The 26416-nt window shown below is 46.3% G+C and overlaps 1 protein-coding gene across 1 annotated transcript in view; it reads right to left on the reverse strand.

Annotated features, from left to right (window-relative positions):
- Positions 1-26416, reverse strand: part of LOC122939334 (meprin A subunit beta-like) — a 149096-nt gene that overhangs the window by 28762 nt on the left and 93918 nt on the right. Inside the window, exon 11 of the mRNA XM_044295403.1 lies at positions 11729-12175. Coding sequence (XP_044151338.1) covers positions 11729-12175 — 447 coding nt within the window. The remainder of the gene's footprint in view (positions 1-11728; positions 12176-26416) is intronic.

The raw sequence follows: 26416 nt of genomic DNA on the forward strand, positions 1-26416 counted from the left end.
GCAGCGCAGACAGGCGAGCTGCAGCAGGGTGAAAACACCGAAAGCAGGTACAGACGGCCCTCTCTTTCTACAGCAGCTCTGATATATCTGAGTAATTCTTGAGGAACCTCTGCACCAACAAGTTCAGCACATGCGGCAGTCAAAGGATGTGCATCAAACTAGCTAGCCCTAGAGCTGTTAAGAGATGTCTCCCATTGTCGCACACCACCAGGCCTGGCTTGAGGCTCAGAGACACCAATCACTCATCGGTCTGTTCTTCCATGCCCGCCCACAACTCCTGCGCGGTGTGGGGTCTTTTCCCCAAACATGAGTTTCAGAACAGCCTGCTGTTGTTTCCCCCTGGCTGTGCTGAAGTTGGTGGTGCAGGTGTTGCGCTGACCTGATGAGGAGGCAGTACAGAAGGAACCGGAGAAGGAAGCAGAGTAGGAGGAGGAGGCAACAGGAGTCACCGAGAAACGTCCCGCAATACTTGGTGGCGGTGGGACAAGCGCCAAACAGCTGTCAGGACCAGCCGCCACTACATTTACCCAGTGCGTAGTTCTTATATAATGTCCTTGCCGATACTTACTGGTCCACGTGTCAGTGTTTATGGGGACCTTGCCAATGATGGCCTTGCGCACAATGCACACCTGATTTTTTCCACCACTTTTTTGTGCAGGGCAGGGATTGCCCACCTTAAAAAGTTGTGGTGGCTGGGAACCACGTACCATGGGACAGCTGCTGTCATTACATTTTTAAAATTGTCTGTCTCCACCAGACAAAATGGCAGCATTTCAAAGGCCAGCAGTTTTGAAATGCTGGCATTCAGGGCCAAGGCTCGGGGGTGTTTAGGGGGGTACTTCCTCTTTCTCTCCGGTGTTTGTGGGATAGACAGCTGAACGCTTCCATGGAACAGTGTGGACATGCTGGGTGGTGGTGGTGTGGCTGCCACATCATCTGAGGTGTGGCAGGTGCCCCTGCCCCTCCAGAGGAGGGGGAAGAGGCCGAGATTGCAGCAGAAGAGTGAGCAGGAGGAGCCTCTTATCTTTTGTGGTTCTTTAGGTGTCTACTCCACTTCAGCTCATTCTTTGCGGTTAGATGCCAGATCATGCAGGGGGTGCTCAGGTTGAGAACATTTGTTCCTCGCTTTAGACTCTGACTGCACAGTGTGCAAACCAGCCGTGTCCTGTCGTCAGCTTACTGCCTGAAGAATTGGCCATGCCAGGGAACTCCTTTCCACCGACTTTGGTGTGCTATGTCTCTTGGTGCGTTCGGCCGTAGCAGGTGTACTGGCTGGGGCACAGCAGCTCTGCTTTTGCACCCTGCTCCCTCTTTTGCTGTGTAGCTGGCACTGTGTGCCCCCCTCCTGCGCACGTCACTGGAATGACCTAAATGCCATCTAGGACCTCAACATCCGCCCCATAGTCTTCCAACCACTCCTCACCCCTGCACTCCTGGCTGGTCTGCACACTGCAGAAAGCCCCAGCAGTTGGCACCTGTGTTTCATAATCAGAGACGTACTGCAGTGGTTCTCCCAGGTCCTCACCCTCAAACATAAGTGATTGGGCATCAGTGCACTCAATCTCTGTCACTTCTGGGGCAGGGCTAGTTTTCAGCAGTGGACCTGGTGGAAAACAATGTGAAGGAACTGGAGGCACTCTCAGCCATCCAATCTACCACCGCCTCTTCTTGTTCTGGCCTCACCATTCTTAAAGCGGTATTCGGGACTACAAAATGTTGCATAACATCCTGTCACCTGCGTACACCAGAGAAAGGTGTTTCATTTGGGCATGTAGCTGGCACAGATCGACAACGTTCTCACCCTGCAGCAGGAGCTCCACCACCACAAACACCAGAAACACCATGGCCACGTCCCCTAGTTGATGCTCTCCTCATTTTGTTACAGTCACCCACAAAATTGCCTGACAGACGAACAATTGTGTATCCATGTTACGGATGTAAAAGAGGTGTTTGGAAAAAAATAAATTGGTAGGAACTCCTGGCTCCGGCCCCAGGGATGTAGAAGTGTGGCGCAGGAGGATACATGCCAATCCAAACCTATCCTCTACTTACGGCATACATCTCGCCCTGTCTCCCATGCTGGAGGGACCCAGACCTGATTCTGCCACGGATCAAGGCTGTATGGATTGTTTCATAATGAAGAAGGGGGCAAAGAACTCTGCAGGGACCGGCCACTCTAAATCAGCGAGACTCACCAAGATGGAGCTGCCTTCCCTGACGGCCTCAGTACTAGAGAACCAAGTGGACTCTGAACTATAAGACCATGAGGGCTCACAGCAGGTACCAGTAGACTAGCTGAACTGGTAGCCCGGAGCATGGCCACGGATATTTCAGAGACCCTGGTCCGCACAGTGGCAAGCACATTGCAGAGCCTGCTGAAAGAGATGCAGGAACAGGGTCAGCAAATAACAGAGCTAGAACGGCGGGTCTTAATGGCAGAGACTGATACAGAATATGCACGCATCAAGGTGCAAGATGCCCAAAAAGAATCAGGCATTGTGGTCAAAGGTGGGAGGGAGGGAGATTCTCAGTCCAGATGCCAAGGACTCCTTTAATGCCACTCCAGGTCTTGCCAACTTTTGATTCTCCAGCATGCGGCTAGTCTCCTGGAGCGTGAAGGGGTAAGATCCCCACAAAAGCGCACCCTGGTTTTGCAAAATTTAAAGCGAGTAAAGGCAGATATCGCAATGCTGCAGGAGACTCATCTAACTGCAGAGGATTTTAGGCATATGCAAAAGTTGTGGGTGGAAAAGGTGTTGGGATCTCCGGCAAGTCAGGGTAAGGAAGGAGTGCTGATCCTTTTGCACAAACGTGCGCAATTACAAGTACTAGGGGATGATCATAATGCGGAGGGCCGTATGGTAAAGGTGTTAATCTCTACCCCTATGGGAAATTTCAGCCTTTATAACCAGTATGGCCCCAACGGTTCTAACCAATCCTTCTCGTCTATGGTAACGAAGCTGTTGACGGGAGACCTGGTCCCCCTCAAAGTGGTAGGAGGTGACTTGAACACGGTACTTCATGCCAGGGAAGATAGAAGAGGGAATCTACGGGCCAATGTGGTACCGAGGGCAAGGGACACCGTTTTACCTACCTTTTTGGCCACTAATGATCTGATAGATTATTTGGAGGAGGGAGCACCCAGACAAAGAGAATATACTCACTACTCCCATGCAGAAAATACATGGTTGAGGATAGACATTTTGCTTACCAGCTCTCAGCTGGAAAGAAGGGTAGCATCTGCTGCCATAGAGGATCTGGTCATCTCTGATCATGCCCCCGAGTTTATATGGCGGTTCCCTGCATGGCGATAGGAAGATGAGGAGTTCCGGAAGATCCTACGGGGATAGTGGATGGAGTACGCTTCTGACAATGCAGCCCCTGATGGTCAGGCAGCCAAGTTCTAGGAAACCTCTAAAGTGGTCCTGCGAGGTCGCCTGATATCATATGCAAACACAGTATGCACAGGCTAGTACTGCAATGAGAGAAGCATATACAAGATTCACAAATTACCCTACATCAGCTCACAAAACTTCTTGGGTCATGGCAAGTGCAACATTCGAACAGATCCTGACAGATAAAGAACAGTATAGGGGCTCTATCAGGAACGCTAAATGCTTTTGGTTCGGGAACAAGATGGGTAGGCTGATGTCCAGTTTGGCAAAGGGAGCATTAGGCATTAAACCAGTGACCAGCCTGAGGTCGGAAGGGGGTCAACTGACCTCTAACCGTAAGGAGATTAATCATATTTGTCACTCTTGCATTCAGGCCCTCTACTCAGGAGACTCTTGACTCACAAAGGAAGGCTGGCTTCTTGGACCATCTCTCCCTTCCAAAACTCTCTACCGAGCAGTAGGCATCCCTGAACAAAGCGATCACATTGATGGAGGTACAGGGGGTGATTAAGGTGCTACCTGCGGGGCAAGGCACTGGGTCCAGATGGGTTCTCAGGGGAGTATTATACAAACTGGATTCCAAAAAAGTTGGGACACTAAACAAATTGTGAATAAAAACTGAATGCAATGATGTGGAGATGGCAAATGTCAATATTTTATTTGTAATAGAACGTAGATGACAGATCAAACGTTTAATCCGAGTAAATGTATCATTTTAAAGGAAAAATACGTTGATTCAAATTTTTACGGTGTCAACAAATCCCCAAAAAGTTGGGACAAGTAGCAATAAGAGGCTGGAAAAAGTAAATTTGAGCATAACGAAGAGCTCGAAGACCAATTTACACTATTTAGGTCAATTGGCAACATGATTGGGTATAAAAAGAGCTTCTCAGAGTGGCAGTGTCTCTCAGAAGCCAAGATGGGTAGAGGATCACCAATTCCCACAATGTTGCGCAGAAAGATAGTGGAGCAATATCAGAAAGGTGTTACCCAGCGAAAAATTGCAAAGACTTTGCATCTATCATCATCAACTGTGCATAACATCATCCGAAGATTCAGAGAATCTGGAACAATCTCTGTGCGTAAGGGTCAAGGCCGTAAAACCATACTGGATGCCCGTGATCTCCGGGCCCTTAAATGACACTGCACCACAAACAGGAATGCTACTGTAAAGGAAATCACAGAATGGGCTCAGGAATACTTCCAGAAACCATTGTCAGTGAACACAATCCACCGTGCCATCCGCCATTGCCAGCTGAAACTCTACAGTGCAAAGAAGAAGCCATTTCTAAGCAAGATCCACAAGCTCAGGCGTTTTCACTGGGCCAGGGATAATTTAAAATGGAGTGTGGCAAAATGGAAGACTGTTCTGTGGTCAGACGAGTCACGATTCGAAGTTCTTTTTGGAAATCTGGGACGCCATGTCATCCGGACCAAAGAGGACAAGGACAACCCAAGTTGTTATCAACGCTCAGTTCAGAAGCCTGCATCTCTGATGGTATGGGGTTGCATGAGTGCGTGTGGCATGGGCAGCTTGCATGTCTGGAAAGGCACCATCAATGCAGAAAAATATATTCAGGTTCTAGAACAACATATGCTCCCATCAAGACGTCATCTCTTTCAGGGAAGACCCTGCATTTTTCAACAAGATAATGCCAGACCACATTCTGCATCAATCACAACATCATGGCTGCGTAGGAGAAGGATCCGGGTACTGAAATGGCCAGTCTGCAGTCCAGATCTTTCACCTATAGAGAACATTTGGCGCATCATAAAGAGGAAGGTGCAACAAAGAAGGCCCAAGACGATTGAACAGTTAGAGGCCTGTATTAGACAAGAATGGGAGAGCATTCCTATTTTTAAACTTGAGAAACTGGTCTCCTCGGTCCCCAGACGTCTGTTGAGTGCTGTAAGAAGAAGGGGAGATGCCACACAGTGGTGAAAATGGCCTTGTCCCAACTTTTTGGGGATTTGTTGACACCATGAAATTCTGATTCAACATATTTTTCCCTTAAAATTGTACATTTTCTCAGTTTAAACTTTTGTTCCGTGATTTATGTTCTATTCTGAATAAAATATTAGAAGTTGGCACCTCCACATCATTGCATTCAGTTTTTATTCATGATTTGTATAGTGTCCCAACTTTTTTGGAATCCGGTTTTTAAGATCTTGAAGGATCAGATTGCTCCCAGTTTGGTGAATTGCTATAATTATTGGTTACAGGGCCAGCAACTCTTAGACGTGACTAATCTGGCACATATCCAGTTGTTGCTGAAACCAGATAATGATCTAACGCCCCCAGGGTTCTACCGCCCAATATCCTTAATTAATGCGGATGTAAAGATAGTATCTAAGTTAATGGAAAATCACCCTGCTTCTATTCTCCCCCACCTAGTGTGATCCCACTAAGTCGGCTTTGTGCAGGGACGGTCTGCACTAGTCAACATTAGAAAGGTATTGACTGTTTTAGATGAGGTGAGGGTGAATCCAGGGTGTCACTCCCGACCATCCCTGCTTACGCTGGATTTGGAAAAAGCTTTTGATAACATTTGGTGGGGGTGGATACCATTAAATTCACAAGCAGCTTCCGCTCATTCATGTGTGGCCTTTACCAATCTCCTAGGGCTCGAGTCTGCATGGGTAGCACTCTCTCTGACCCCTTTATACTGAGAAAGGGAACACATCAGGGTTGCCCTCTCTCGCCACTCTTGTTTAATCTAGCATTTGAGCCCCTGGCCCGGTGTCTGCATCGTGAGGTCGCCATATCGGGTGCAGCAGTGGGAGATGTGGTCCGATTGGCTGCTTTAGCCAACAATATCCTCTTGTTTCTAGAGGACCTAATCAGGGATCTGAAAAGAATCTTTGAGATTCTGGAGGAGTTCGGGCAGGTGGCAGGTTTTAGGGCAAATGCTTCAAAGAGCGAACTTCTTTGTTTAAAGGCCAATCTCACGTCAGCGGAACTGTCCCAAATGGGACCTTCGGTCTCTTTATCAAGGAACTATATCAAATATTTGGGAATATTGGTGGGTAAGATGCCAGAATCCCTTTACCACCTCAATTATCACCCTTTAATCAGGAAGATGGCGAGGGAACTTAAAGGCTGGGATAATTTACCATTATCACTCTTGGGGAGAATCTATTTAGTTAAGATGATATCCTTCGCCCGACTGCTATATCTGCTTCAGACAATTCCTCTACTTCTCACGCATAAATATGTATCCAGTCTACAGAAGGCGTTTCCGGCCTTTATATGGAGAGGGAAAAGACCCCGAATCTCTATTGTTAAGTTGTCCCTTCCAAAATCTCAGGGTGGCATAATTGGCTATCCCCATTACAGGGGTTACAATCTGGCGTGCCTTATAAGACATGTCTCAGACTGGTTAGGTCACACATTCCATTAATAGCCTGGAGAGTAACCTTGCAAGGCCATGGGATTTGGCTTCCCTGTTGCACCTTCCTTACTCAGATCTCCCGGGAGACATTAAGCAGTGTTTGGTCCTAAAGGACTATAGCGGCATGGAAGGAGGTCCGACGTCGATTTAAAGTGTCATATCAGATCTCTAAGTACTTGCCTTTATGGCAGAACCCATGGTTTTCTCAGGGAGATATGGTACAAATAAAATGTTTGTGAAGTGGAGGGAAGGGGGATAACAACGCTGAAGGCTTAAAGGGGTTGTCCGGGATCAAACTTATTTTTTTTAAAGTGGATCTAGGAGGATGTCTAGGGCGGCTCTCCCTCTGGTTGGAGATGGCAAGGTGCTCCAAACTGATGTCGCACTCTGTTCACCAAAATCAAATAGTACAAAAGGAAGTGAGTGGGCACTCTTATAAATGGATTCACATAGACTCAATATATGATGTGTCACTAAAATGTATTTATTAAATGGATGTAGGTATAAAATATAGCTAGAAATATATAAAATGTATATATAGAAAATGTCCGGACAGATATCTCCCAAAAAAAAAGAAAAAAAGGCAAATATATCTAGAGTAAAGCAATAGCAACACTGCGGTTATTCAGCAAGGTATGGGTATCAGCTATTAAACTTGTAAAATAGCTACTGAAATACAGGTTCTGAGATCAAGGCAGAGCTCATTCCAATCTCAAGCAACAATAGTCCAATAAATCATAAAAGTAATCTCGTGAACAAGTATCCTTAGAAACATAGTGTAAAAAATATATAATTCCAAATCTGTGCAACATTTATAATTACAAATCTGTTTTTTGGAGATATCTGTCCGAACGTTTTATATATATACATTTTATATATTTCTAGCTATATTTTATACCTACATCCATTTAATAAATACATTTTAGTGACACATCATATATTGAGTCTATGTGAATCCATTTATAAGAGTGCCCACTCACTTCCTTTTGTATTTTTTTTTTTTTTACATTTTACTCACCTTTAGTAGCCAAGTCTATGTTCCTAAGGTGGTTTGAGGTATCTTTTACACTGGAGCATGGCTCCTAAAGTCCTGAACACATGGTTTACATATCTGTTTATCTGTTCCTTCACTTCCTGCCGCACTGCACTGTGGGTCCCAGTGCTTCTCCTGTCTAACATCATGTCCCTGCACCCACCCCCTCATACATATTCATGCATCCTGCACAACCTCCACTCCTCCTTCGATCCGCCCACCTCATACATATTCATCCTCTTGCCTCATATTCCTCCCCCATATGTACGCCCATAAACTTCTCCTTGCTCTATCTCTGGCATCTGTCATGTGCTCAGTGTTTACAGAGCTTAGAGACAATCGGACAACATCACACTGTAAGGGGCACGCTCCCACATGTATCCATAAACATACCTGACATCATCACACTATAAGGGGCATGATCCCACATGTATCCATAAACATACTGGACACGTCACACTGTAAGGGACACACTCCCACATGTATCCATAAACATACCGGACACCATCACACTGTAAGGGGCACGCTCCCACATGCATCCATAAATCATATCGGACACACGCACACTGTAAGGAGCACGCTCCCACATGCATCCATAAACATACCGGACACGGTCACACTGTAAGGGGCACACTCCCACATGCATCCATAAACATACTGGACATGGTAACACTGTAAGGGGCACGCTCCCATCTATATATATATATATATATATACAGTGCTGCCCAAAATTATTCATCCCCCTGGCAAATTTTGACTTAAAGAGGACCTTTCACCGATTTTTACACTATGAACTAAGTATACAAACATGTAGAGCGGCGCCCGGGGATCTCACTGCACTTACTATTATCCCCGGGCGCCGCTCCGGCGGAATTCCTCCTTTCTAAAGCCTTCTGCCCCATTAGCTAGTAATTCTGATGGGAGGAGTTTTCTATGCTAACAAGCATAGTAATCCTCCTCCATTCATTGTAATACTGAAGGACCAGTGACATCACCGACTGGGGGCGGGGCTTAGCGCGATGTCGGCCGGACAAGTTACAGCCCCTCCAACCTCTCTGCATAATTATCTAGACTGCCAGTGACATCACCGGGCTCCCTGAGCAGAGGAAGAGGAGTTGGAGAAGCACCGTTGGTTGTCATTGGAAGAGTTACATAGTCAATTTAAGGTTCCGGTCACTAGCTATTTGCCTTATGCACAGATCAAAATGTTTTGTGGGAACCGCCTCAGGGACCAGTCTCAGGAGCTGCAGAAGAACGATTCGATGAGTATATCAAAGGGGGTCAGGTACGATGGTCCATAACCTGATTATACAGGGGCCTTTTGTCTCGTCTGTTGGAACCCACGTCTCTGACAAGGCTTTCAATCATGGAGTAGGATCTTGGAGGATGATGGTTTACCAAAAGAGATTGTGGAAGGGATGGATAGTCTGTAAAGCAGTTATCAATGAACATTGGAGGGAATCTCACTTTCGTTTCATACATAGGGCTATATATGCCTTTAATATCCCACCACATCCAGCGGCCCTACATCGATTGGTAGCATGCCCTAAATGTTCTCTCTCAGCAGCGGACTTATACCATTGCATGTGGCAATGCCCCTCAGGCATTTCTTTCTGGACAAACATAATAGCTTATATCCGAGAGATCTGGGGTGTTGAATTACCATTGGTCGCCCAGGTCTTATTGTTTTACGTGGCCCCTGAGACTGGTCCTTTCCCATTGATTGTGGTGGCAGTGCTTCTGGTGGCAAAGCAAACATTGCTCAAGTCCTGGTTAAGGCCTGAAGTTCCCTCGGTACATGAGGTGACCAACCAATTGGCTTTATACATGCATCATGATAGAACATATGCCCTGCAACATAAGGTTACCAAAATGGCCCCTTTTAAAAAAAAATTGAAGAAGTATATAATAGCGTCTCACGACAGGGAAGCCATTAGCCTTATTGTGACACCGTTTAAATATACGGAATGGTACCTAAAGGCTGATATAAGGTTGGGTGCTTTAAAAGTGTGTTGATTTTCTCTGAGCCACATGACTGGCGATCTATAAGAGTGTTGGTGGTGTGAGATCATTGGCATCTAGGCTGGGGGGAGGGAGTAGGGAGGGATTTAATGGGGGGAAGGGAATGTTATTTGTCAATCTGTGGATCCTGGCGATATGGACAGCGAAAAGCTAGTCCACACGTCTATGTTATTGTATGGTACAGTATATGGAAAAATGGCAAAAAAATAAAAAATACACACTGAAAAAATTAACTAGCTGAATAAGTGTTATATATCTCTTTGACGGTGGCAAGTACAGTGTATTTTGAACCCAAAAAAATAGGTAGGTCACACCGACCAAATTAAACGGCTGAATAACTGTTAAATATCCCTTTGACGGTGGTGTGTATTCGAGACAAAAAAAGGTAGGACACACTGACCCAGTTAACTGGCTGAATAACTGTTATATATTCCTTTGACGGTGGCAACTACAGTGTATTTTAAACAAAAAAAAAAGGGAGGTCACACCAACCCAATTAACCAGCTTAACTGTTATATATTCCTTTTATGGTGGCAAGTACAGTGTATTCTAAACCAAAAAACAGGTAGGTCACACCGACCCAATTAACAGGCTGAATAACTATTATATATTCACTTTAACGGTGGCAAGTACAGTGTGTTTTAAAGAGGTTATCCATGACTATGAAAAGCTTCCCCATATGCTTGGCCACTCACAATGAATATACTTACCTGGCTCCCCGTGCCACTCCTGGTTCCCGCCGCTGCTGCTTCTCCTCGTGCGTGGATGAAAACATACAGTGTCAATGGCAGGAGGTGACAGGGAAGAGCCTCTCTAGTGTCACCAGCGATGCTCGGGAGGGTCATCACCATTCCCGCCCACCTGCTCCCCCCAACACTGGATGTTTTAATTTGCGCATGGGAAGAAGCTGCAGTGGTGGTGTGGGGACCACAAGCGGCACAGAAAGTGGGGAGCCAGGTAAGTATATTCAATGTGAGGGGTCCGGCATATGGGGAGGCTTTCTGTAGTCTTGGATAACCCCTTTAAACAAAAAAAAAGGTAGGTCACACCAACCCAATTAACTGGATGATTAACTATTATATATTCCCTTTGATGGTGGCAATTACAGTGTATTTTAAACAAAAAAAGGTTGGTCACACCGACCCAATTAACCTGCTGAATAACTACTAAATATTCCTTTGACAGTGGCAAGTACAGTGTATTTTAAACAAAAAAAAAAAAGGTTGGACACACCGACCTAATTAACCGGCTGAATAACTATCATATATCCTTTGCGGTGGCAATGAAAGTTTTTTTCACCCAAAAATAGGTATGTCTCACCCACACAATTGATAGACTGGTTAACTATTATATCTCCCTGTCACTGGTGCAAAGGAGTAGGATTGCACCGAAAAAATGGGTCACCCTCAGACTGAACAGCATGATCAAGTATGGTATTTCTGTCTCACTGGCGCAAAGGAGCTGTATTGCACCCATCAGTAATGCTTACAGGTCACCTTCAGACTTATAAAAAAAAAAAAATGAAGGCCTAACACTCTCCCTGCCTACAGCAGAGTCCTTTCCTTACACTAGTCAGAGCAGAATGGCGGCGCCCCATGTGATCCAGCATTTATGCATGCATGGTCACATGGTGTGCCGGCCAGTCATGGCCATACCAATACTAGGCATGACTGTGATCGTTTCAACAAGCTGTATTTAAAGCGCGAGCAACGAACCTGGACACGGACTTTAGCGCCCAATTCCGAGTTCGGTACACAGACACCTAAATGTCCGGCACGGTCCTGAATGTGGCGGTCCGGGGTCGCTCATCTCTAAACACAACCCAGAGAAAAACTAATTATGCAATTATATAACTACATAGACTATAATTTGCATATTAAACTTACAGAATTCATTAGGATCAGTAGTAATACTCTTCATATTTGATGTCCGTTCTTGAGCATTTGGGTTTTGATCGATGAACTCCACTGTGACTTGTCTCCAGGGACATGGCCATTGAAGAGTAGCATCATTCGCTCCTGATACCAAATATACAAATGTTGCAATGTTGAATGGCAAACCTGACCAAGGATATTCTGTTAAGGATATCTGGTATGCATATCCATCTTTGGAGTAGTATGGGGGACTAAAAAGAGAACTTTTTAGCAAGTCAGGTGTAAAGTTTCTGATGTGCCAGACATTCTGAGGGCATTCTGTTTCTGACAAATTGATGTCATCAATTGAAAATCCTCCAGCGGAGTCGCCGCCTCCTTTTATTCCTTGAAATACAAATCTAAATTTGTTTTTTGCACTTAGTTTAGAATGGTGAATCTGCCAGTAATCAGCGGGTGGACCTGAAAAATAAAATGACCAAAATAATGAATATTCTCACTTACATGATCACACATTTACTACAAAACATAGTTACATAAAAGTGCATAGACTTAATGGAATTCCCCATCTCTTCTCTGTATAGAGAAACCTGAACATTTATGAAATAGTATTGAATGACTTATTAAATAATACATTTCTAAATAACAATACATTGGGTCTTCATTTCCTTAGCACCATTCAAATAATAGCAGAGGCCACTTCTAACTTGGATTTGTATGTATATTTATGAGAAACCCTATATACAACACCATATGGAAGCTCAGATATTGTTATACATGCTAAGAATATCCTGAAAAGGAGTCCACATGTTATAGTATGTACTATATCCTGTTCTATGCTGATTAATTTCATAATGTATATTAATGGAGGTAGGATCTCCAAATCTCCTAGTTCCTCTGACACAATCAATTAATGGCTGCCTGAAGTTACCACTAGGGGTATTTAAGATAGATTTATTGTATTGCTTTCAATAGGTGCTGCATAAATCTATATGCAGCAATATAATGATCCAAGCACAAAAATAAGTCAACATCTATCTGTCTGTAAGGGAGCAAAATTCAAGTGGCTGTCAAGTTTGGATAGCTTTTAGCTGTGAGAAAGTTCCCCACTCAAATGAAGTGGTAGAGGGTATGACCATGACGTGGTCAGAGGGGAAGACCAGCATTCCCGGATTCCCAGACAAGTTAACCTTTCACATGAGTCTGCGTCCTCGGGATGTGGAACCAATGGAAATCTATGCTAAGAGCCATTTGCTCCATGTACCACCATTTAAAGGGGTTTTGTCACTTCTGAAAATAGCTTTATTATGTTGAAAAAAAATTAATACAAGCCACTTACTAATGTAATGTTATTGTTCATATTGCTTCCATTCCTGGCTGGATTCATTTCTCCATCACATTATACACTGCTCGTTTCCATGGTTACGACCACCCTGCAGTTCGTCAGCGATGGCCATTCCTACACACTATAGAAAAAAACACCAGCCTAATGTGTGCTCCCATGGTCCCAGCCAGCAGAGAGGCCGGTACTTTTATACTCCTATAGCGTGCAAGCACGGCCACCGCTGATTGATCACATGGTGGTTGTAACCATGGAAGCCAGCAGTGTATATTGCAAAGGAAAAATGAAGCCAGCCAGGAAAGCAAGCATAATGGATAATAACAATACATTAGTAAGTGGCTTGTATTAACTTTCTCTACATGATAAATGCCACTTGCTGAAGTGGCACAACCCCTTTAAGGCCCCTTTACACTTGCAGGTGGAGAGGGTCAGTGGCGGGAAGGAAGAGTTCCTTCCAGATAAACCCCTGCTCGCCAACGGAGGTGAAGACCTGCATTTACATGCAGTGATCTCCTCCACTGTGTGGAGAGGAGTGATTGCTACTGCTATTGCTCATCCCCATACAGATTCATTGTTTCTGGGGAGCAGATCGCTGTTTAGACAGCACTATCTGCTGCCCAGAAACTATATTTTAGTTGTCCCCATGAACTAATCTTTCAGCCGATGAACAAGCTTTTTCGGTTGATCAGCAGCACCTTTACATTGGCAGATTATTGGGAACGAGTGTTTGTACAAACATTCATCCCCAATAAACTGCCCAAAAAAAGGGTCTTAAATCTTGTATGCCACAGGCTACTCTGGGACTGTGGTTTACAGGATAGGTGCATGCTGAGGATGCCAGTGTCTCCGCACAGGTGGTGCATTGACTGCATTGTGCTGCCAGCACTGAGACACAAGTAATGGGAGACTGTACATTTGTGATACTGTAATTATTGTAGTCCTAACTAGAGGGTATTGTTACTTTCAGGTGGAGGGGGGCATTATGAGGAGCATGATTACTATGTGGGGCTTAAAGGTTGCAATAAGTGGGTTTTAAAGGGGTGCTATTCATGTTTGGTGGGAACTAAGAGGAGTGCTGTTGCTATGGAATACTGTTGCTGTGTGGGACCTACTAATGCGCTAGCATTGTTTGGGGCACTAAGAGGATAACAGTTTCTATCTGGGGTTACAAAAAGGAGCACCGTTACTGATTGAGAGCTAAAAAGCGCAATCTTGCTGTGTGAAGCACAAAAAGGGGGTAAAAGTGAGGTATTATTGCCATCTGGGGCATTGTTGGCATTTGGAGAACTACAGTGGGATGCGAAAGTTTGGGCAACCTTGTTAATCGTCATGATTTTCCTGTATAAATCGTTGGTTTTTACGATAAAAAATGTCAGTTAAATATATCATATAGGAGACACACACAATGATATTTGAGAAGTGAAATGAAGTTTATTGGATTTACAGAAAGTGTGCTATAATTGTTTAAACAAAATTAGGCAGGTGCATAAATTTGGGCACCACAAAAATGAAATGAAATCAATATTTAGTAGATCCTCCTTTTGCAGAAATTACAGCCTCTAAACGCTTCCTGTAGGTTCCAATGAGAGTCTGGATTCTGGTTGAAGGTATTTTGGACCATTCCTCTTTACAAAACATCTTTAGTTCATTCAGGTTTGATGGCTTCCGAGCATGGACAGCTCTCTATAAGTTAAACCACAGATTTTCAATTATATTCAGGTCTGGGGACTGAGATGGCCATTCCAGAACGTTGTACTTGTTCCTCTGCATGAATGCCTTAGTGGATTTTGAGCAGTGTTTAGGGTCGTTGTCTTGTTGAAAGATCCAGCCCCGACGCAGCTTCAGCTTTGTCACTGATTCCTGGACATTGGTCTCCAGAATCTGCTGATACTGAGTGGAATCCATGCGTCCCTCAAATTTGACAAGATTCCCAGTCCCTGCACTGGCCACACAGCTCCACAGCATGATGGAACCACCACCATATTTTACTGTAGGTAGCAGGTGTTTTTCTTGGAATGCTGTGTTCTTTTTCCTCCATGCATAACGCCCCTTGTTATGGCCAAATAACTCCATTTTAGTTTCATCAGTCCACAGCACCTTATTCCAAAATGAAGCTGGCTTGTCCAAATGTGCTTTAGCCCACCTCAAGTGGCACTTTTTGTGCTGTGGGTGGAGAAAAGGCTTCCTCTGCATCACTCTCGCATACAGCATATCCTTGTGTAAAGTGCGCCGAATGGTTGAACGATGCACAGTGACTCCATCTGCAGCAAGATGATGTTGTAGGTCTTTGGTGCTGGTTTGTGGGTTGACTCTGACTGTTCTCACCATTTGTCGCTTCTGTCTAGCTGAGATTGTCTGCCACTTCGAGCCTTAACTTGAACTGAGCCTGTGGTCTTCCATTTCCTCAATATGTTCCTAACTGTGGAAACAGACAGCTGAAATCTCTGAGACAGCTTTCTGTATCCTTCCCCTAAACCATGATGGTGAACAATCTTTGTCTTCAGGTCATTTGAGAGTTGTTTTGAGACCCCCATGTTGCTACTCTTCAGAGAAAATTAAAAGAGGAGGGAAACTTACAATTGACCCCCTTAAATACTCTTTATCATAATTGGATTCACCTGTATATGTAGGTCAGGGGTCACTGAGCTTACCAAGCCAATTTGAGTTCCAATAATTAGTTCAAAAGGTTTTGGAATCAATAAAATGACAACAGTGCCCAAATGTATGCACCTGCCTAATTATGTTTAAACAATTATAGCACACTTTCTGTAAATCCAATAAACTTAATTTCACTTCTCAAATATCACTGTGCGTGTCTCCTATATGATATATTTAACTGAATTTTTTTTTATCGTAACAACCAACGATTTATACAGGAAAATCATGACGAATAACAAGGTTGCCCAAACTTTCGCATCCCACTGTATAAGAGTATGATGGAAAAGAAAGGATCTAATGATGTCTGGATCTTGTGCAGTGAAAAGTCACGAGAAGGAGAAATGTAATTGCATTATTTTTCAGATGGGGTGTGTGTGTAGGGCAAAACGTACAGCACAGACCAAAAGTTTGGACACACCTTCTCATTGTTATTTTTATTTTTTTATTGATAGGTCATATTGTTGCTGAGGAGATTCGTTGATGAGAACTCAGGGGCAGCTAGGGCTTACTGAAGCTCTGATTGGGAAACAATGTACTGTGCAATCAAAATTCCCTTTACACATCCTTGCATTTACCCATCTTGTCTGTGCATCACAGGATTAGATTGTTGATTTTAACACACTCCTGCTGATCTCATGGTAATAACAGGTGATTGTAACTGGGAGGGTTACGAGTGAGTCCTCGGGCATGACTAGAGTCCTATGGGCTCCAAGACAAATTTTTGACCTGGCTCCCCCATCCCCTAAGCTTGTTGCTTGGTCTAGTAGGGGTCCATAAAGATATACAGTATAGACCAAAAGTTTGGACACACCTTCTCATTCAAAGAGTTTTCTTTATTTTCATGACTATGAAAATTGTAGATTCACACTGAAGGCATCAAAACTATGAATTAACACATGTGGAATGATATACATAACAAAAAAGTGTGAAACAACTGAAAATATGTCATATTCTAGGTTCTTAAAAGTAGCCACCTTTTGCCTTGATTACTGCTTTGCACACTCTTGGCATTCTCTTGATGAGCTTCAAGAGGTAGTCATCTGAAATGGTCTTCCAACAGTCTTGGAGTTCCCAGAGATGCTTAGCACTTGTTGGCCCTTTTGCCTTCACTCTGCGGTCCAGCTCACCCCAAACCATCTCGATTGGGTTCAGGTCCGGTGACTGTGGAGGCCAGGTCATCTGGCGCAGCACCCCATTACTCTCCTTCATGGTCAAATAGCCCTTACACAGCCTGGAGGTGTGTTTGGGGTCATTGCCCTGTTGAAAAATAAACGATGGTCCAACTAAACGCAAACCGGATGAAATAGCATGCCGCTGCAAGATGCTGTGGTAGCCATGCTGGTTCAGTATGCCTTCAATTTTGAATAAATCCCCAATAGTGTCACCAGCAAAGCACCCCCATACCATCACACCTCCTCCTCCATGCTTCACGGTGGGAACCAGGCATGTAGATCCATCCGTTCACCTTTTCTGCGTCGCACAAAGACACGGTGGTTGGAACCAAAGATCTCAAATTTGGACTCATCAGACCAAAGCACAGATTTCCACTGGTCTAATGTCCATTCCTTGTGTTCTTTAGCCCAAACAAGTCTCTTCTGCTTGGCACCTTAGCAGTGGTTTCCTAGCAGATATTCTACCATGAAGGCCTGATTCACACAGTCTCCTCTTAACAGTTGTTCTAGAGATGTGTCTGCTGCTAGGACTCTGTGTGGCATTGACTTGGTCTCTAATCTGAGCTGCTGTTAACCTGCGATTTCTGAGGCTGGTGACTCGGATGAACTTATCCTCCGCAGCAGAGGTGACTCTTGGTCTTCCTTTCCTGGGGCGGTCAGCATGTGAGCCAGTTTCTTTGTAGCGCTTGATGGTTTTTGTGACTGCGCTTGGGGACACTTTCAAAGTTTTCCCAATTTTTCGGACTGACTGACCTTCATTTCTTAAAGTAATGATGGCCACTCGTTTTTCTTTACTTAGCTGCTTTTTTCTTGCCATAATACAAATTCTAACAGTCTATTCAGTAGGACTATCAGCTGTGTATCTGTCATGGAACCATGAACCAGACGTACAACAAGAGATAAGTGGAAATAAGAAGGCTTTATTGAAAATAAAGCTGTAAGGCAAAAGTCCAAACGGATGGCTAAACCGAAGCAGGGTCTTGCGAAGCCAGAGGTCAGGAACCAGAAGGGTAGTCAGACGAAGCCTGGATCAGGAACCAGCAGGGTAGTCAGACGAAGCCTGGATCAGGAACCAGCAGGGTAGTCAGACGAAGCCAGGATCAGGAACCAGAAGCAGCAGCAGTCTTAGGAGCATGTGAACACAGGAGGACCAAGCAAGGAACTGAAGCCACAGACCTCCTATATATATGAGCTAGGCATCCAGCTCCTCCCAGTGGGAAGGAGAAGCCGCAGGGTGGGAGGCTACAAGAAACCCAGAAACCAAGATGGCCGCCAGCACATGTCAAACGAAGGAGAACAGCAAGAAGGTAAGACCATGACAGTACCTCCCCCTCAAGGGCCCCTCCTCCGCGGAGTAAAGAACGGTTTCTGAGGGAAGCGTGCGTGGAAGGCTCGGAGCAAGGCAGGAGCATGGACATCTGCGGAGGGAACCCAGGAACGCTCCTCTGGACCATAACCACGCCAATGGACCAAAAACTGCACCCGACCGCGGACCAGGCGTGAGTCCAGGATATTGCTCACCTCATACTCCTCACGATTGCCCACTTGGACCGGACGAAGCCGAGGAACCGAGGAAGTGAAACGATTACACACCAGTGGCTTCAACAGGGAGACATGAAACACGTTGGAGATCCGCATGCCAGGAGGAAGCGCAAGGGCATAGGCTACCGGGTTTACCCTGCGAAGCACTCGGAAGGGACCAACAAAGCGAGGCGCCAGCTTGGGAGTGGGCACTCGAAGGTTGAGGTTGCGGGTGGACAACCATACGCGGTCTCCGACCTGGTAGGAAGGAGCGGGCGCTCGTCTGCGATCAGCCTGGAGTCTCTGGCGCTGCGCAGAGACCTCAAGGGACCTCTGGATCTGTACCCAAGAACCACGTAGGACGGAAAGGTGATCCTCCACAGCCGGAATATCCTGGGGAGAGAATACCTCCGGTAACACGGCAGGTTGGAACCCATAATTGGCCATGAAGGGAGACGTCCCAGAGGAAGAGTTCACCGCCGTGTTCCTGGCAAACTCAGCCCAAGGCAGGAGGTCAACCCAATTGTCTTGGTGATCGGAGACATAGCAACGAAGGAATTGCTCCAAGGCCTGATTGGATCGTTCTGCGGCCCCATTGGACTGAGGGTGGTAGGCCGAGGAGAAAGAGAGATGAATCCCCAACTGGGAGCAAAAGGAGCGCCAGAACCTGGACACAAACTGACTCCCCCGATCCGACACAATCTCCTTGGGCAAACCGTGCAACCGGAAGACCTCCCTGGCGAAAATCGTGGCCAACTCTTGTGCAGAGGGTAACTTCTTGAGAGGAACACAGTGGCACATTTTGGAAAACCGATCCACAATCATGAGAATGACCGTATGGCCTCGGGATGCAGGGAGGTCCACAATGAAATCCATCCCCAGGTGTGACCATGGACGCTCCCCGGTGGCTATGGGTTGCAAAAGGCCCAACGGACGGTGCCGAGGGGACTTACTCTGGGCACAAACGGAGCATGCCGCTACATATGCGGCGATGTCGGAACGTAGAGAAGGCCACCAGAACAGACGTGAAACAGCCCAGGACAGCTGATTCTTTCCAGGATGCCCCGCGGCCTTGGAGTTATGGAAGGTTCGCAACAACCGAGTGCGCAACTCCTCAGGCACAAAACATCTGCCGTTGGGTCTCCCAGAGGGAGCACCAGATTGAGCCGCCAAAATCTGCTCACCCAGGGGAGAGGTCAGGCTGGTGCGAATGGCGGCCAGGATCTGATTCGGAGGTATGACCGAAGTCGGAATCGACTCCTCCCCGGACAGCTCGGAGTACTGCCGTGATAAGGCATCCGCTCTGATGTTCTTGGAACCGGGTAGGTAGGAGACCACGTAATTAAAACGTGACAAGAACAGAGCCCATCTGGCCTGACGTGGTGTCAATCTCTTGGCCTCAGAGAGGTAGGTCAGATTCTTGTGGTCCGTCAGGATGAGAACCGGAACCACCGAGCCCTCGAGCAAGTGCCTCCATTCTTTAAGGGCCTGCACGATGGCCAATAACTCCCTGTCACCAATCTGATAGTTGCACTCCGCGGAAGACAGTTTCCGGGAGTAAAACCCACAAGGAAGTAGAGGACCCTCTGGTGTTCTACGCTGAGACAAAAGGGCGCCTACTCCCGTCTCAGACGCGTCCACCTCGAGGACAAAAGGCAACCCAGGGTTGGGATGCGACAGAATCGGAGCCGACACAAAGGCGGACTTTAGAGCCTCAAAAGCTCGGATGGCCTCGAGCGGCCAGACCTGGGGATTACTGCCCTTCCTGGTCAGATCCGTGAGAGGCTTGGCTAGCATGGAAAAGTCCCTGATGAACTTCCGGTAATAATTGGCGAAGCCCAAAAAGCGCTGCAGGGCACGAAGACCACTGGGCTGGGGCCACTGTAAGACAGCCGAAACCTTCTCAGGATCCATGGAGAACCCCTCAGCGGAAATGATGTAACCTAAGAAGGTTACCTGGGATCGGTGAAATTCGCATTTCTCAAGCTTACCGAACAGCTTGTTCTCTCGTAACCATTGCAACACTCGTCTGACATCCAGAATGTGGGCCTCCATGGATTCGGAATATACCAAGATGTCATCCAAATAGACCACCACACACTGCTGCAACAGGTCACGGAAAACATCGTTGATGAATTCCTGGAAGACTGCGGGCGCATTGCACAACCCAAAGGGCATAACCAAGGATTCATAATGACCGGTCCTGGTGTTAAACGCGGTCTTCCACTCATCGCCCGCCTTGATCCTTACCAGGTTATATGCCGCCCTCAGGTCGAGTTTGGTAAAGACCGTGGCCCCTTTGAGGCGATCGAACAGCTCGGAAATCAAGGGTATCGGGTAAGCGTTCTTGATCGTGATGCGATTGAGACCCCTGTAATCGATGCAAGGACCTCAACTCACCGCCCTTCTTTTTCACAAAGAAAAATCCAGCCCCTGCCGGGGACGAGGATTTGCGAATGTGTCCGCGTGAAAGCGCCTCCCTCACGTACTCCTCCATGGCCTCATTCTCCGCTACCGACAGTGGATAGACTTTGCCACGAGGAGGAACGGCACCAGATTGTAACTCTATGGCACAATCGTATGGGCGGTGCGGAGGTAGGGCAACCGCACGCACCTTATCGAATACATCCCGGTACTCCTCGTATTCAGGAGGCAACAGAGAGTCCGAGGAAGTACACAGCAACTTGACAGACCCATGGATGCAACTAGCCCCACACTGCGGTGACCACGAGAGGATCTCGGCCGATCTCCAATCGAAAGTCGGATTATGCTTCTGGAGCCAGGGGTACCCCAAGACCACCGAGTAGTGTGGAGACGAAATAACCTGGAGACAGACCGACTCTCTGTGAACGGCACCAATGGCCATCCCCACTGGAAGGGTCTCATGAGTCACGTGTGGCGGCAGAAGGGGTCTGCCGTCTATCGCCTCAAGAGCCAGTGGGGAACCTCGAGGCTGCAGAGGAATGGAATTGGCGGCAGCGAACACACTATCAATGAACAAACCACCAGCACCAGAGTCCACCAACGCCTGGGTCGTCACCGAGCCCCCGACCCAGGAGAGGACAACAGTAATCAGTGGTTTGTCAACACGGGAAACCGGGGACGAGGAGACTCCACCCAAGATCTGCCCCCGACAGGATCTCAGGTGCGAGCGTTTCCCGGACGGTTCGGGCATGCCAACCGAAAATGCCCACCGAGACCACAGTACATGCATCGGCCCTCGCGTCTCCGGAGTGCCCTCTCCCCCTCGGACAGGCGAGCAAACCCCAGCTGCATGGGTTCACCCCCAGACAAGTCATCCCCAGGAGGCGTGGGAGGAGAGGGAGGCACGGGTGGGACAGCAAACGTAGGCGCCAATCTGTTAGAAGGCCTCCGCAGGCTCTCCTTAAAGGAAGGTCTCTCCCTGAGTCTGGTGTCAATCAAAATCAGGAAAGAAATAAGAGACTCGAGCTCCACTGGTAGGTCCTTAGCTGCAACCTCATCCTTCAAGGCATCCGAGAGACCATGAGAGAAAGCAGCGACCAGAGCCTCATTATTCCAGCCCACCTCTGCTGCCAGGGTACGAAACTCAATGGCGTATTCAGCTACGGATCGTGAACCCTGTCTGATGGACATAAGGAGCTTCGCAGCAGAGGCAGCACGAGCCGGCACATCGAATACCTTCCGAAGAGAAGCAACAAAACCGGAAAACTCGGCAACCACCGGATTGTTGTTCTCCCATAAAGGGCTGGCCCAGGCCAAGGCCTTGTCCGAGAGCAGCGAGATCAAGAAGCCCACCTTTGATCTCTCAGTAGGAAAGGCATGTGGCAGCAACTCGAAATAAATGCCCACCTGGTTAAGGAAACCTCGGCACTGAGTTGGCTCTCCCCCAAAGCGCTGTGGAAGGGGGGCAGAACCGGTCATACCCCGAAACACCGCAGGCGCAGCAACAGGTGTCGGGGTAGACTCTGGCGCAACAACCGGAGCGGCAGTAGGAGCGGGCCCAGGAGCGACAACCGACCCATCGGCAACGGAAGCTAAATGAGCCGTGCGTTCAAGCAGGGTTTGCAACGCCACAGCGAACCGACCCAACAGGTGATCCTGCTGATCAAGTCTGGCAACCAGCGTAGGTAGCGAGGATGGCCCTGTACCGTCAGAATTCATGGCTTGGTCCTAATGTCATGGAACCATGAACCAGACGTACAACAAGAGATAAGTGGAAATAAGAAGGCTTTATTGAAAATAAAGCTGTAAGGCAAAAGTCCAAACGGATGGCTAAACCGAAGCAGGGTCTTGCAAAGCCAGAGGTCAGGAACCATAAGGGTAGTCAGACGAAGCCTGGATCAGGAACCAGCAGGGTAGTCAGACGAAGCCTGGATCAGGAACCAGCAGGGTAGTCAGACGAAGCCAGGATCAGGAACCAGAAGCAGCAGCAGTCTTAGGAGCATGTGAACACAGGAGGACCAAGCAAGGAACTGAAGCCACAGACCTCCTATATATATGAGCTAGGCATCCAGCTCCTCCCAGTGGGAAGGAGAAGCCGCAGGGTGGGAGGCTACAAGAAACCCAGAAACCAAGATGGCCGCCAGCACATGTCAAACGAAGGAGAACAGCAAGAAGGTAAGACCATGACAGTATCCACCTGACTTCTCCACAACGCAGCTGATGGTCCCAACCCCATTTATAAGGCAAGAAATCCCACTTATTAAACCTGACAGGGCACACCTGTGAAGTGAAAACCATTTCAGGTGACTACCTCTTGAAGCTCATCAAGAGAATGCCAAGAGTGTGCAAAGCAGTAATCAAAGCAAAAGGTGGCTACTTTGAAGAACCTAGAATATGACATATTTTCAGTTGTTTCACACTTTTTTGTTATGTATATAATTCCACATGTGTTAATTCATAGTTTGATGCCTTCAGTGTGAATCTACAATTTTCATAGTCATGAAAATAAAGAAAACTCTTTGAATGAGAAGGTGTGTCCAAACTTTTGGTCTATACTGTATATCTTTATGGACCCCTACTAGACCAAGCAACAAGCTTAGGGGATGGGGGAGCCAGGTCAAAAATTTGTCTTGGAGCCCATAGGACTCTAGTCATGCCCGAGGACTCACTCGTAACCCTCCCAGTTACAATCACCTGTTATTACCATGAGATCAGCAGGAGTGTGTTAAAATCAACAATCTAATCCTGTGATGCACAGTCAAGATGGGTAAATGCAAGGATGTGTAAAGGGAATTTTGATTGCACAGTACATTGTTTCCCAATCAGAGCTTCAGTAAGCCCTAGCTGCCCCTGAGTTCTCATCAACGAATCTCCTCAGCAACAATATGACCTATCAATAAAAAAATAAAAATAACAATTTAAAGTGTACCGGAGGTTTCAAAAATGTTTGCATAATGGCTATGCTTTTTTGTACAATCATTGTTGTGAATGAATGTGTGTTTTTTGGGCTTCCCTAATGTCTCTTTCAGCTATATTATGTCCTGTATTGGCTGCACAGCTAGATGTATGTCTCTCATAAGCAGGGGATGTCTCCCTTCTGTGGAATCTGGCAGCACTGTACTGCTGTAATATCCTTTCCCTTACTTCACACTATGTTTGTTTTTAGCTCAGTTGCTCACCGAACAGATAAGGAGGGATACATTACACTTGCAGACAGAAGGCTCCTTTAATTTTCAAAAGCTGTGTAGAAGCAGTTCTTTTATCAGGGTCAGTAGCTAGCTCTGACACAACCCCATTTCCTGTGACCCATCTTCTGAGTCTCTGTTACTAGGGATGGATCTTGCCTGACAACAGGCACTGGACTGCAAAGTAGGCGGAAGTGAGACCCCTAGTGGCCATGACTTTACAGCTTTTTTCAGGTGGATGAAGTGCAGACACATTTTGTCAAATTCAGTGATTTAGAAATTTGCTATTTACACCATTCTCTATTAAATTAAATTCAATTGTGTGAAAGTACAGTGACTTGTTTAATAGATAAGCAATTCTATTACTTCTTGATTCTCAAATTGGCTTGAATAAGCTGTCTAGTTCTACTGTTATTGGGGTGTCCACCTTGTTTAATAGGTAAGCAATTCTATTACACCTTAATTCTCAAATTGGGGTGAATGAGCTAATTTTACTGTTATTGGAATGTCATCCTTGCTTAATTGATAAGCAATTTGATTATGTCTTGATTCTTAAATTTAAGTGAATAAACTGTCTAGTTCTACTCTTATTGGGGTGTCCAACTTGTTTACTAGATCAACAATTCCATTAAACCTTCATCCTCAAACTGGGGTGAATAAGCTTTCTAATTTTACTGTTATTAGGAGTGTCCACCTTGTTTAATAGATAAGCAATTCTTTTACTTCTTGATTCTAAAATTGGCATGAATAAGGTGTCTAGTTCTACTGTTATTGGGGTGTCCTCCTTGTTTAATAGCTAAGCAATTCTATTACGCATTGATTCTCAATTTGGGGTGAATGAGCTATCTAATTTTACTGTTATTGGGTTGTCCACCTTGTTTAACAGATAATCAATTCTATTAGGCCTTGATTCTAAAATTGGGTTGAATAACCTGTCTACTTCTACTGTTAGTGGGGTGTCCACCTTGTTTAATAGATAAACAATTCTATTTCACCTTAATTCTCAAATTAGGGTGAATAACCTCTCTACTTCTACAAATGCAGTTAATGTTACAGTACAGTATGTCCAACAGACAGCTGCCAGGGCCCTCCAAAGGAATGGGCAGTGTAAAATATGTTGCTGGAGCTGACAGAAGTAGCAGCAGAAGAAGGGGGGTGGTAGTGTAAGTAACATAAGTGATCAGCAGACAGTAGTGGATGATGTAGCCAATCGCACATAGGAGCTGTGTGAAGAGGGGGCTTCATCATATTCAGGGGGTTAGGGTGACAGCTTGCCAATGAGACATTGGCAGGGTGGTAGTGTGCAGCCGAGCCAGTAGGGTGAAAGCGTGGCCGTGAGCCAGCAGGGTGGCAGTATTGTGGGATCTGGAGCCAAGCGTGCCCAGGATAGACCATCTGCTACTCAGGAGCCTACCTGTCCAGAAACAACTAGTGGTGAACGACTTCATAGAGGCAATGGCAGGCAGTCAGAATGTAGTGGTGGGTGTAAAATGCCATACTCGCCGGTATGGGAATTTTTTATCAAGTTGCTTGAGAACATCAGCATGGACGTATGTAGGATCTGTGGGCAGAAGGTAAAGTGCAGCCAGGGTGCCAGGGAGGAGCCTCACTAGAAAGTGACCTGGGAAAACCTTGGCGCTAATGTAGTGGTACAGCCGGTCGCATCTTCCAGTGGCCCGCACTCCTTCTCCAGCAGTCAAGGCTCCACGACTGTCAGACGTACCCGCTACAAGTGGCAGGAGATCGGTGAGACTGGCAACACGTGGTCTAATCTGACATGTTTTCCGTTTGGATCAAATGACATCTGTGTTGTTTCTGGTGCTTGCCACAACTTCTTTCCCCATGTGTGGCTATTAGGGTAATTTAATCTTCTCTATTTTTAGTTGCTTCTCCCACAATGCTGTGCGGTTTATAGGTTCTGTTTGGACCTTTGGATAGATTGTGGTTGGATCTCGGCTGAGTTCCTGGTGCTTCCATTGTTCCTTTGAAGTTAAGTCTTTCCTTTCCCTTTAGAATTTTGTTTGGGTTCTGTGTGTTGCATTTCCCTATTGTTTGTATTAGGCCTGAAGGAGACTGCTGTTCGTCCTTCCTTTTGGAGGAACAGGTAGTCTCGTCCCTGCCATTAGTACCAGGGTCTTGATAGGACTTGATAGGATTCTGGGTATTCCTGTGTATGAACTCGCCTACCTTTGGGGTCTGTTCATACTGTAGTCAGTCAGGATTTTGGTTAGGGTTTTCACTAGGAGATGTCCATTTTCCTTACCTAGTTCTCAGTCCTGATTCCCTGTCCCCCCCTTCCCTCCTATGCTCGGTGTGGTGTTTCCCTCCCACACCGAAGCGTGACTTAGCAGAAGGGAGCTGTATTTTATTCCTATTGTCTACTGGTCCTGATGCTCCTCCT

The sequence above is a fragment of the Bufo gargarizans genome, chromosome 5 (assembly GCF_014858855.1).
Source record: "Bufo gargarizans isolate SCDJY-AF-19 chromosome 5, ASM1485885v1, whole genome shotgun sequence".
Lineage (NCBI taxonomy): Eukaryota > Metazoa > Chordata > Amphibia > Anura > Bufonidae > Bufo > Bufo gargarizans.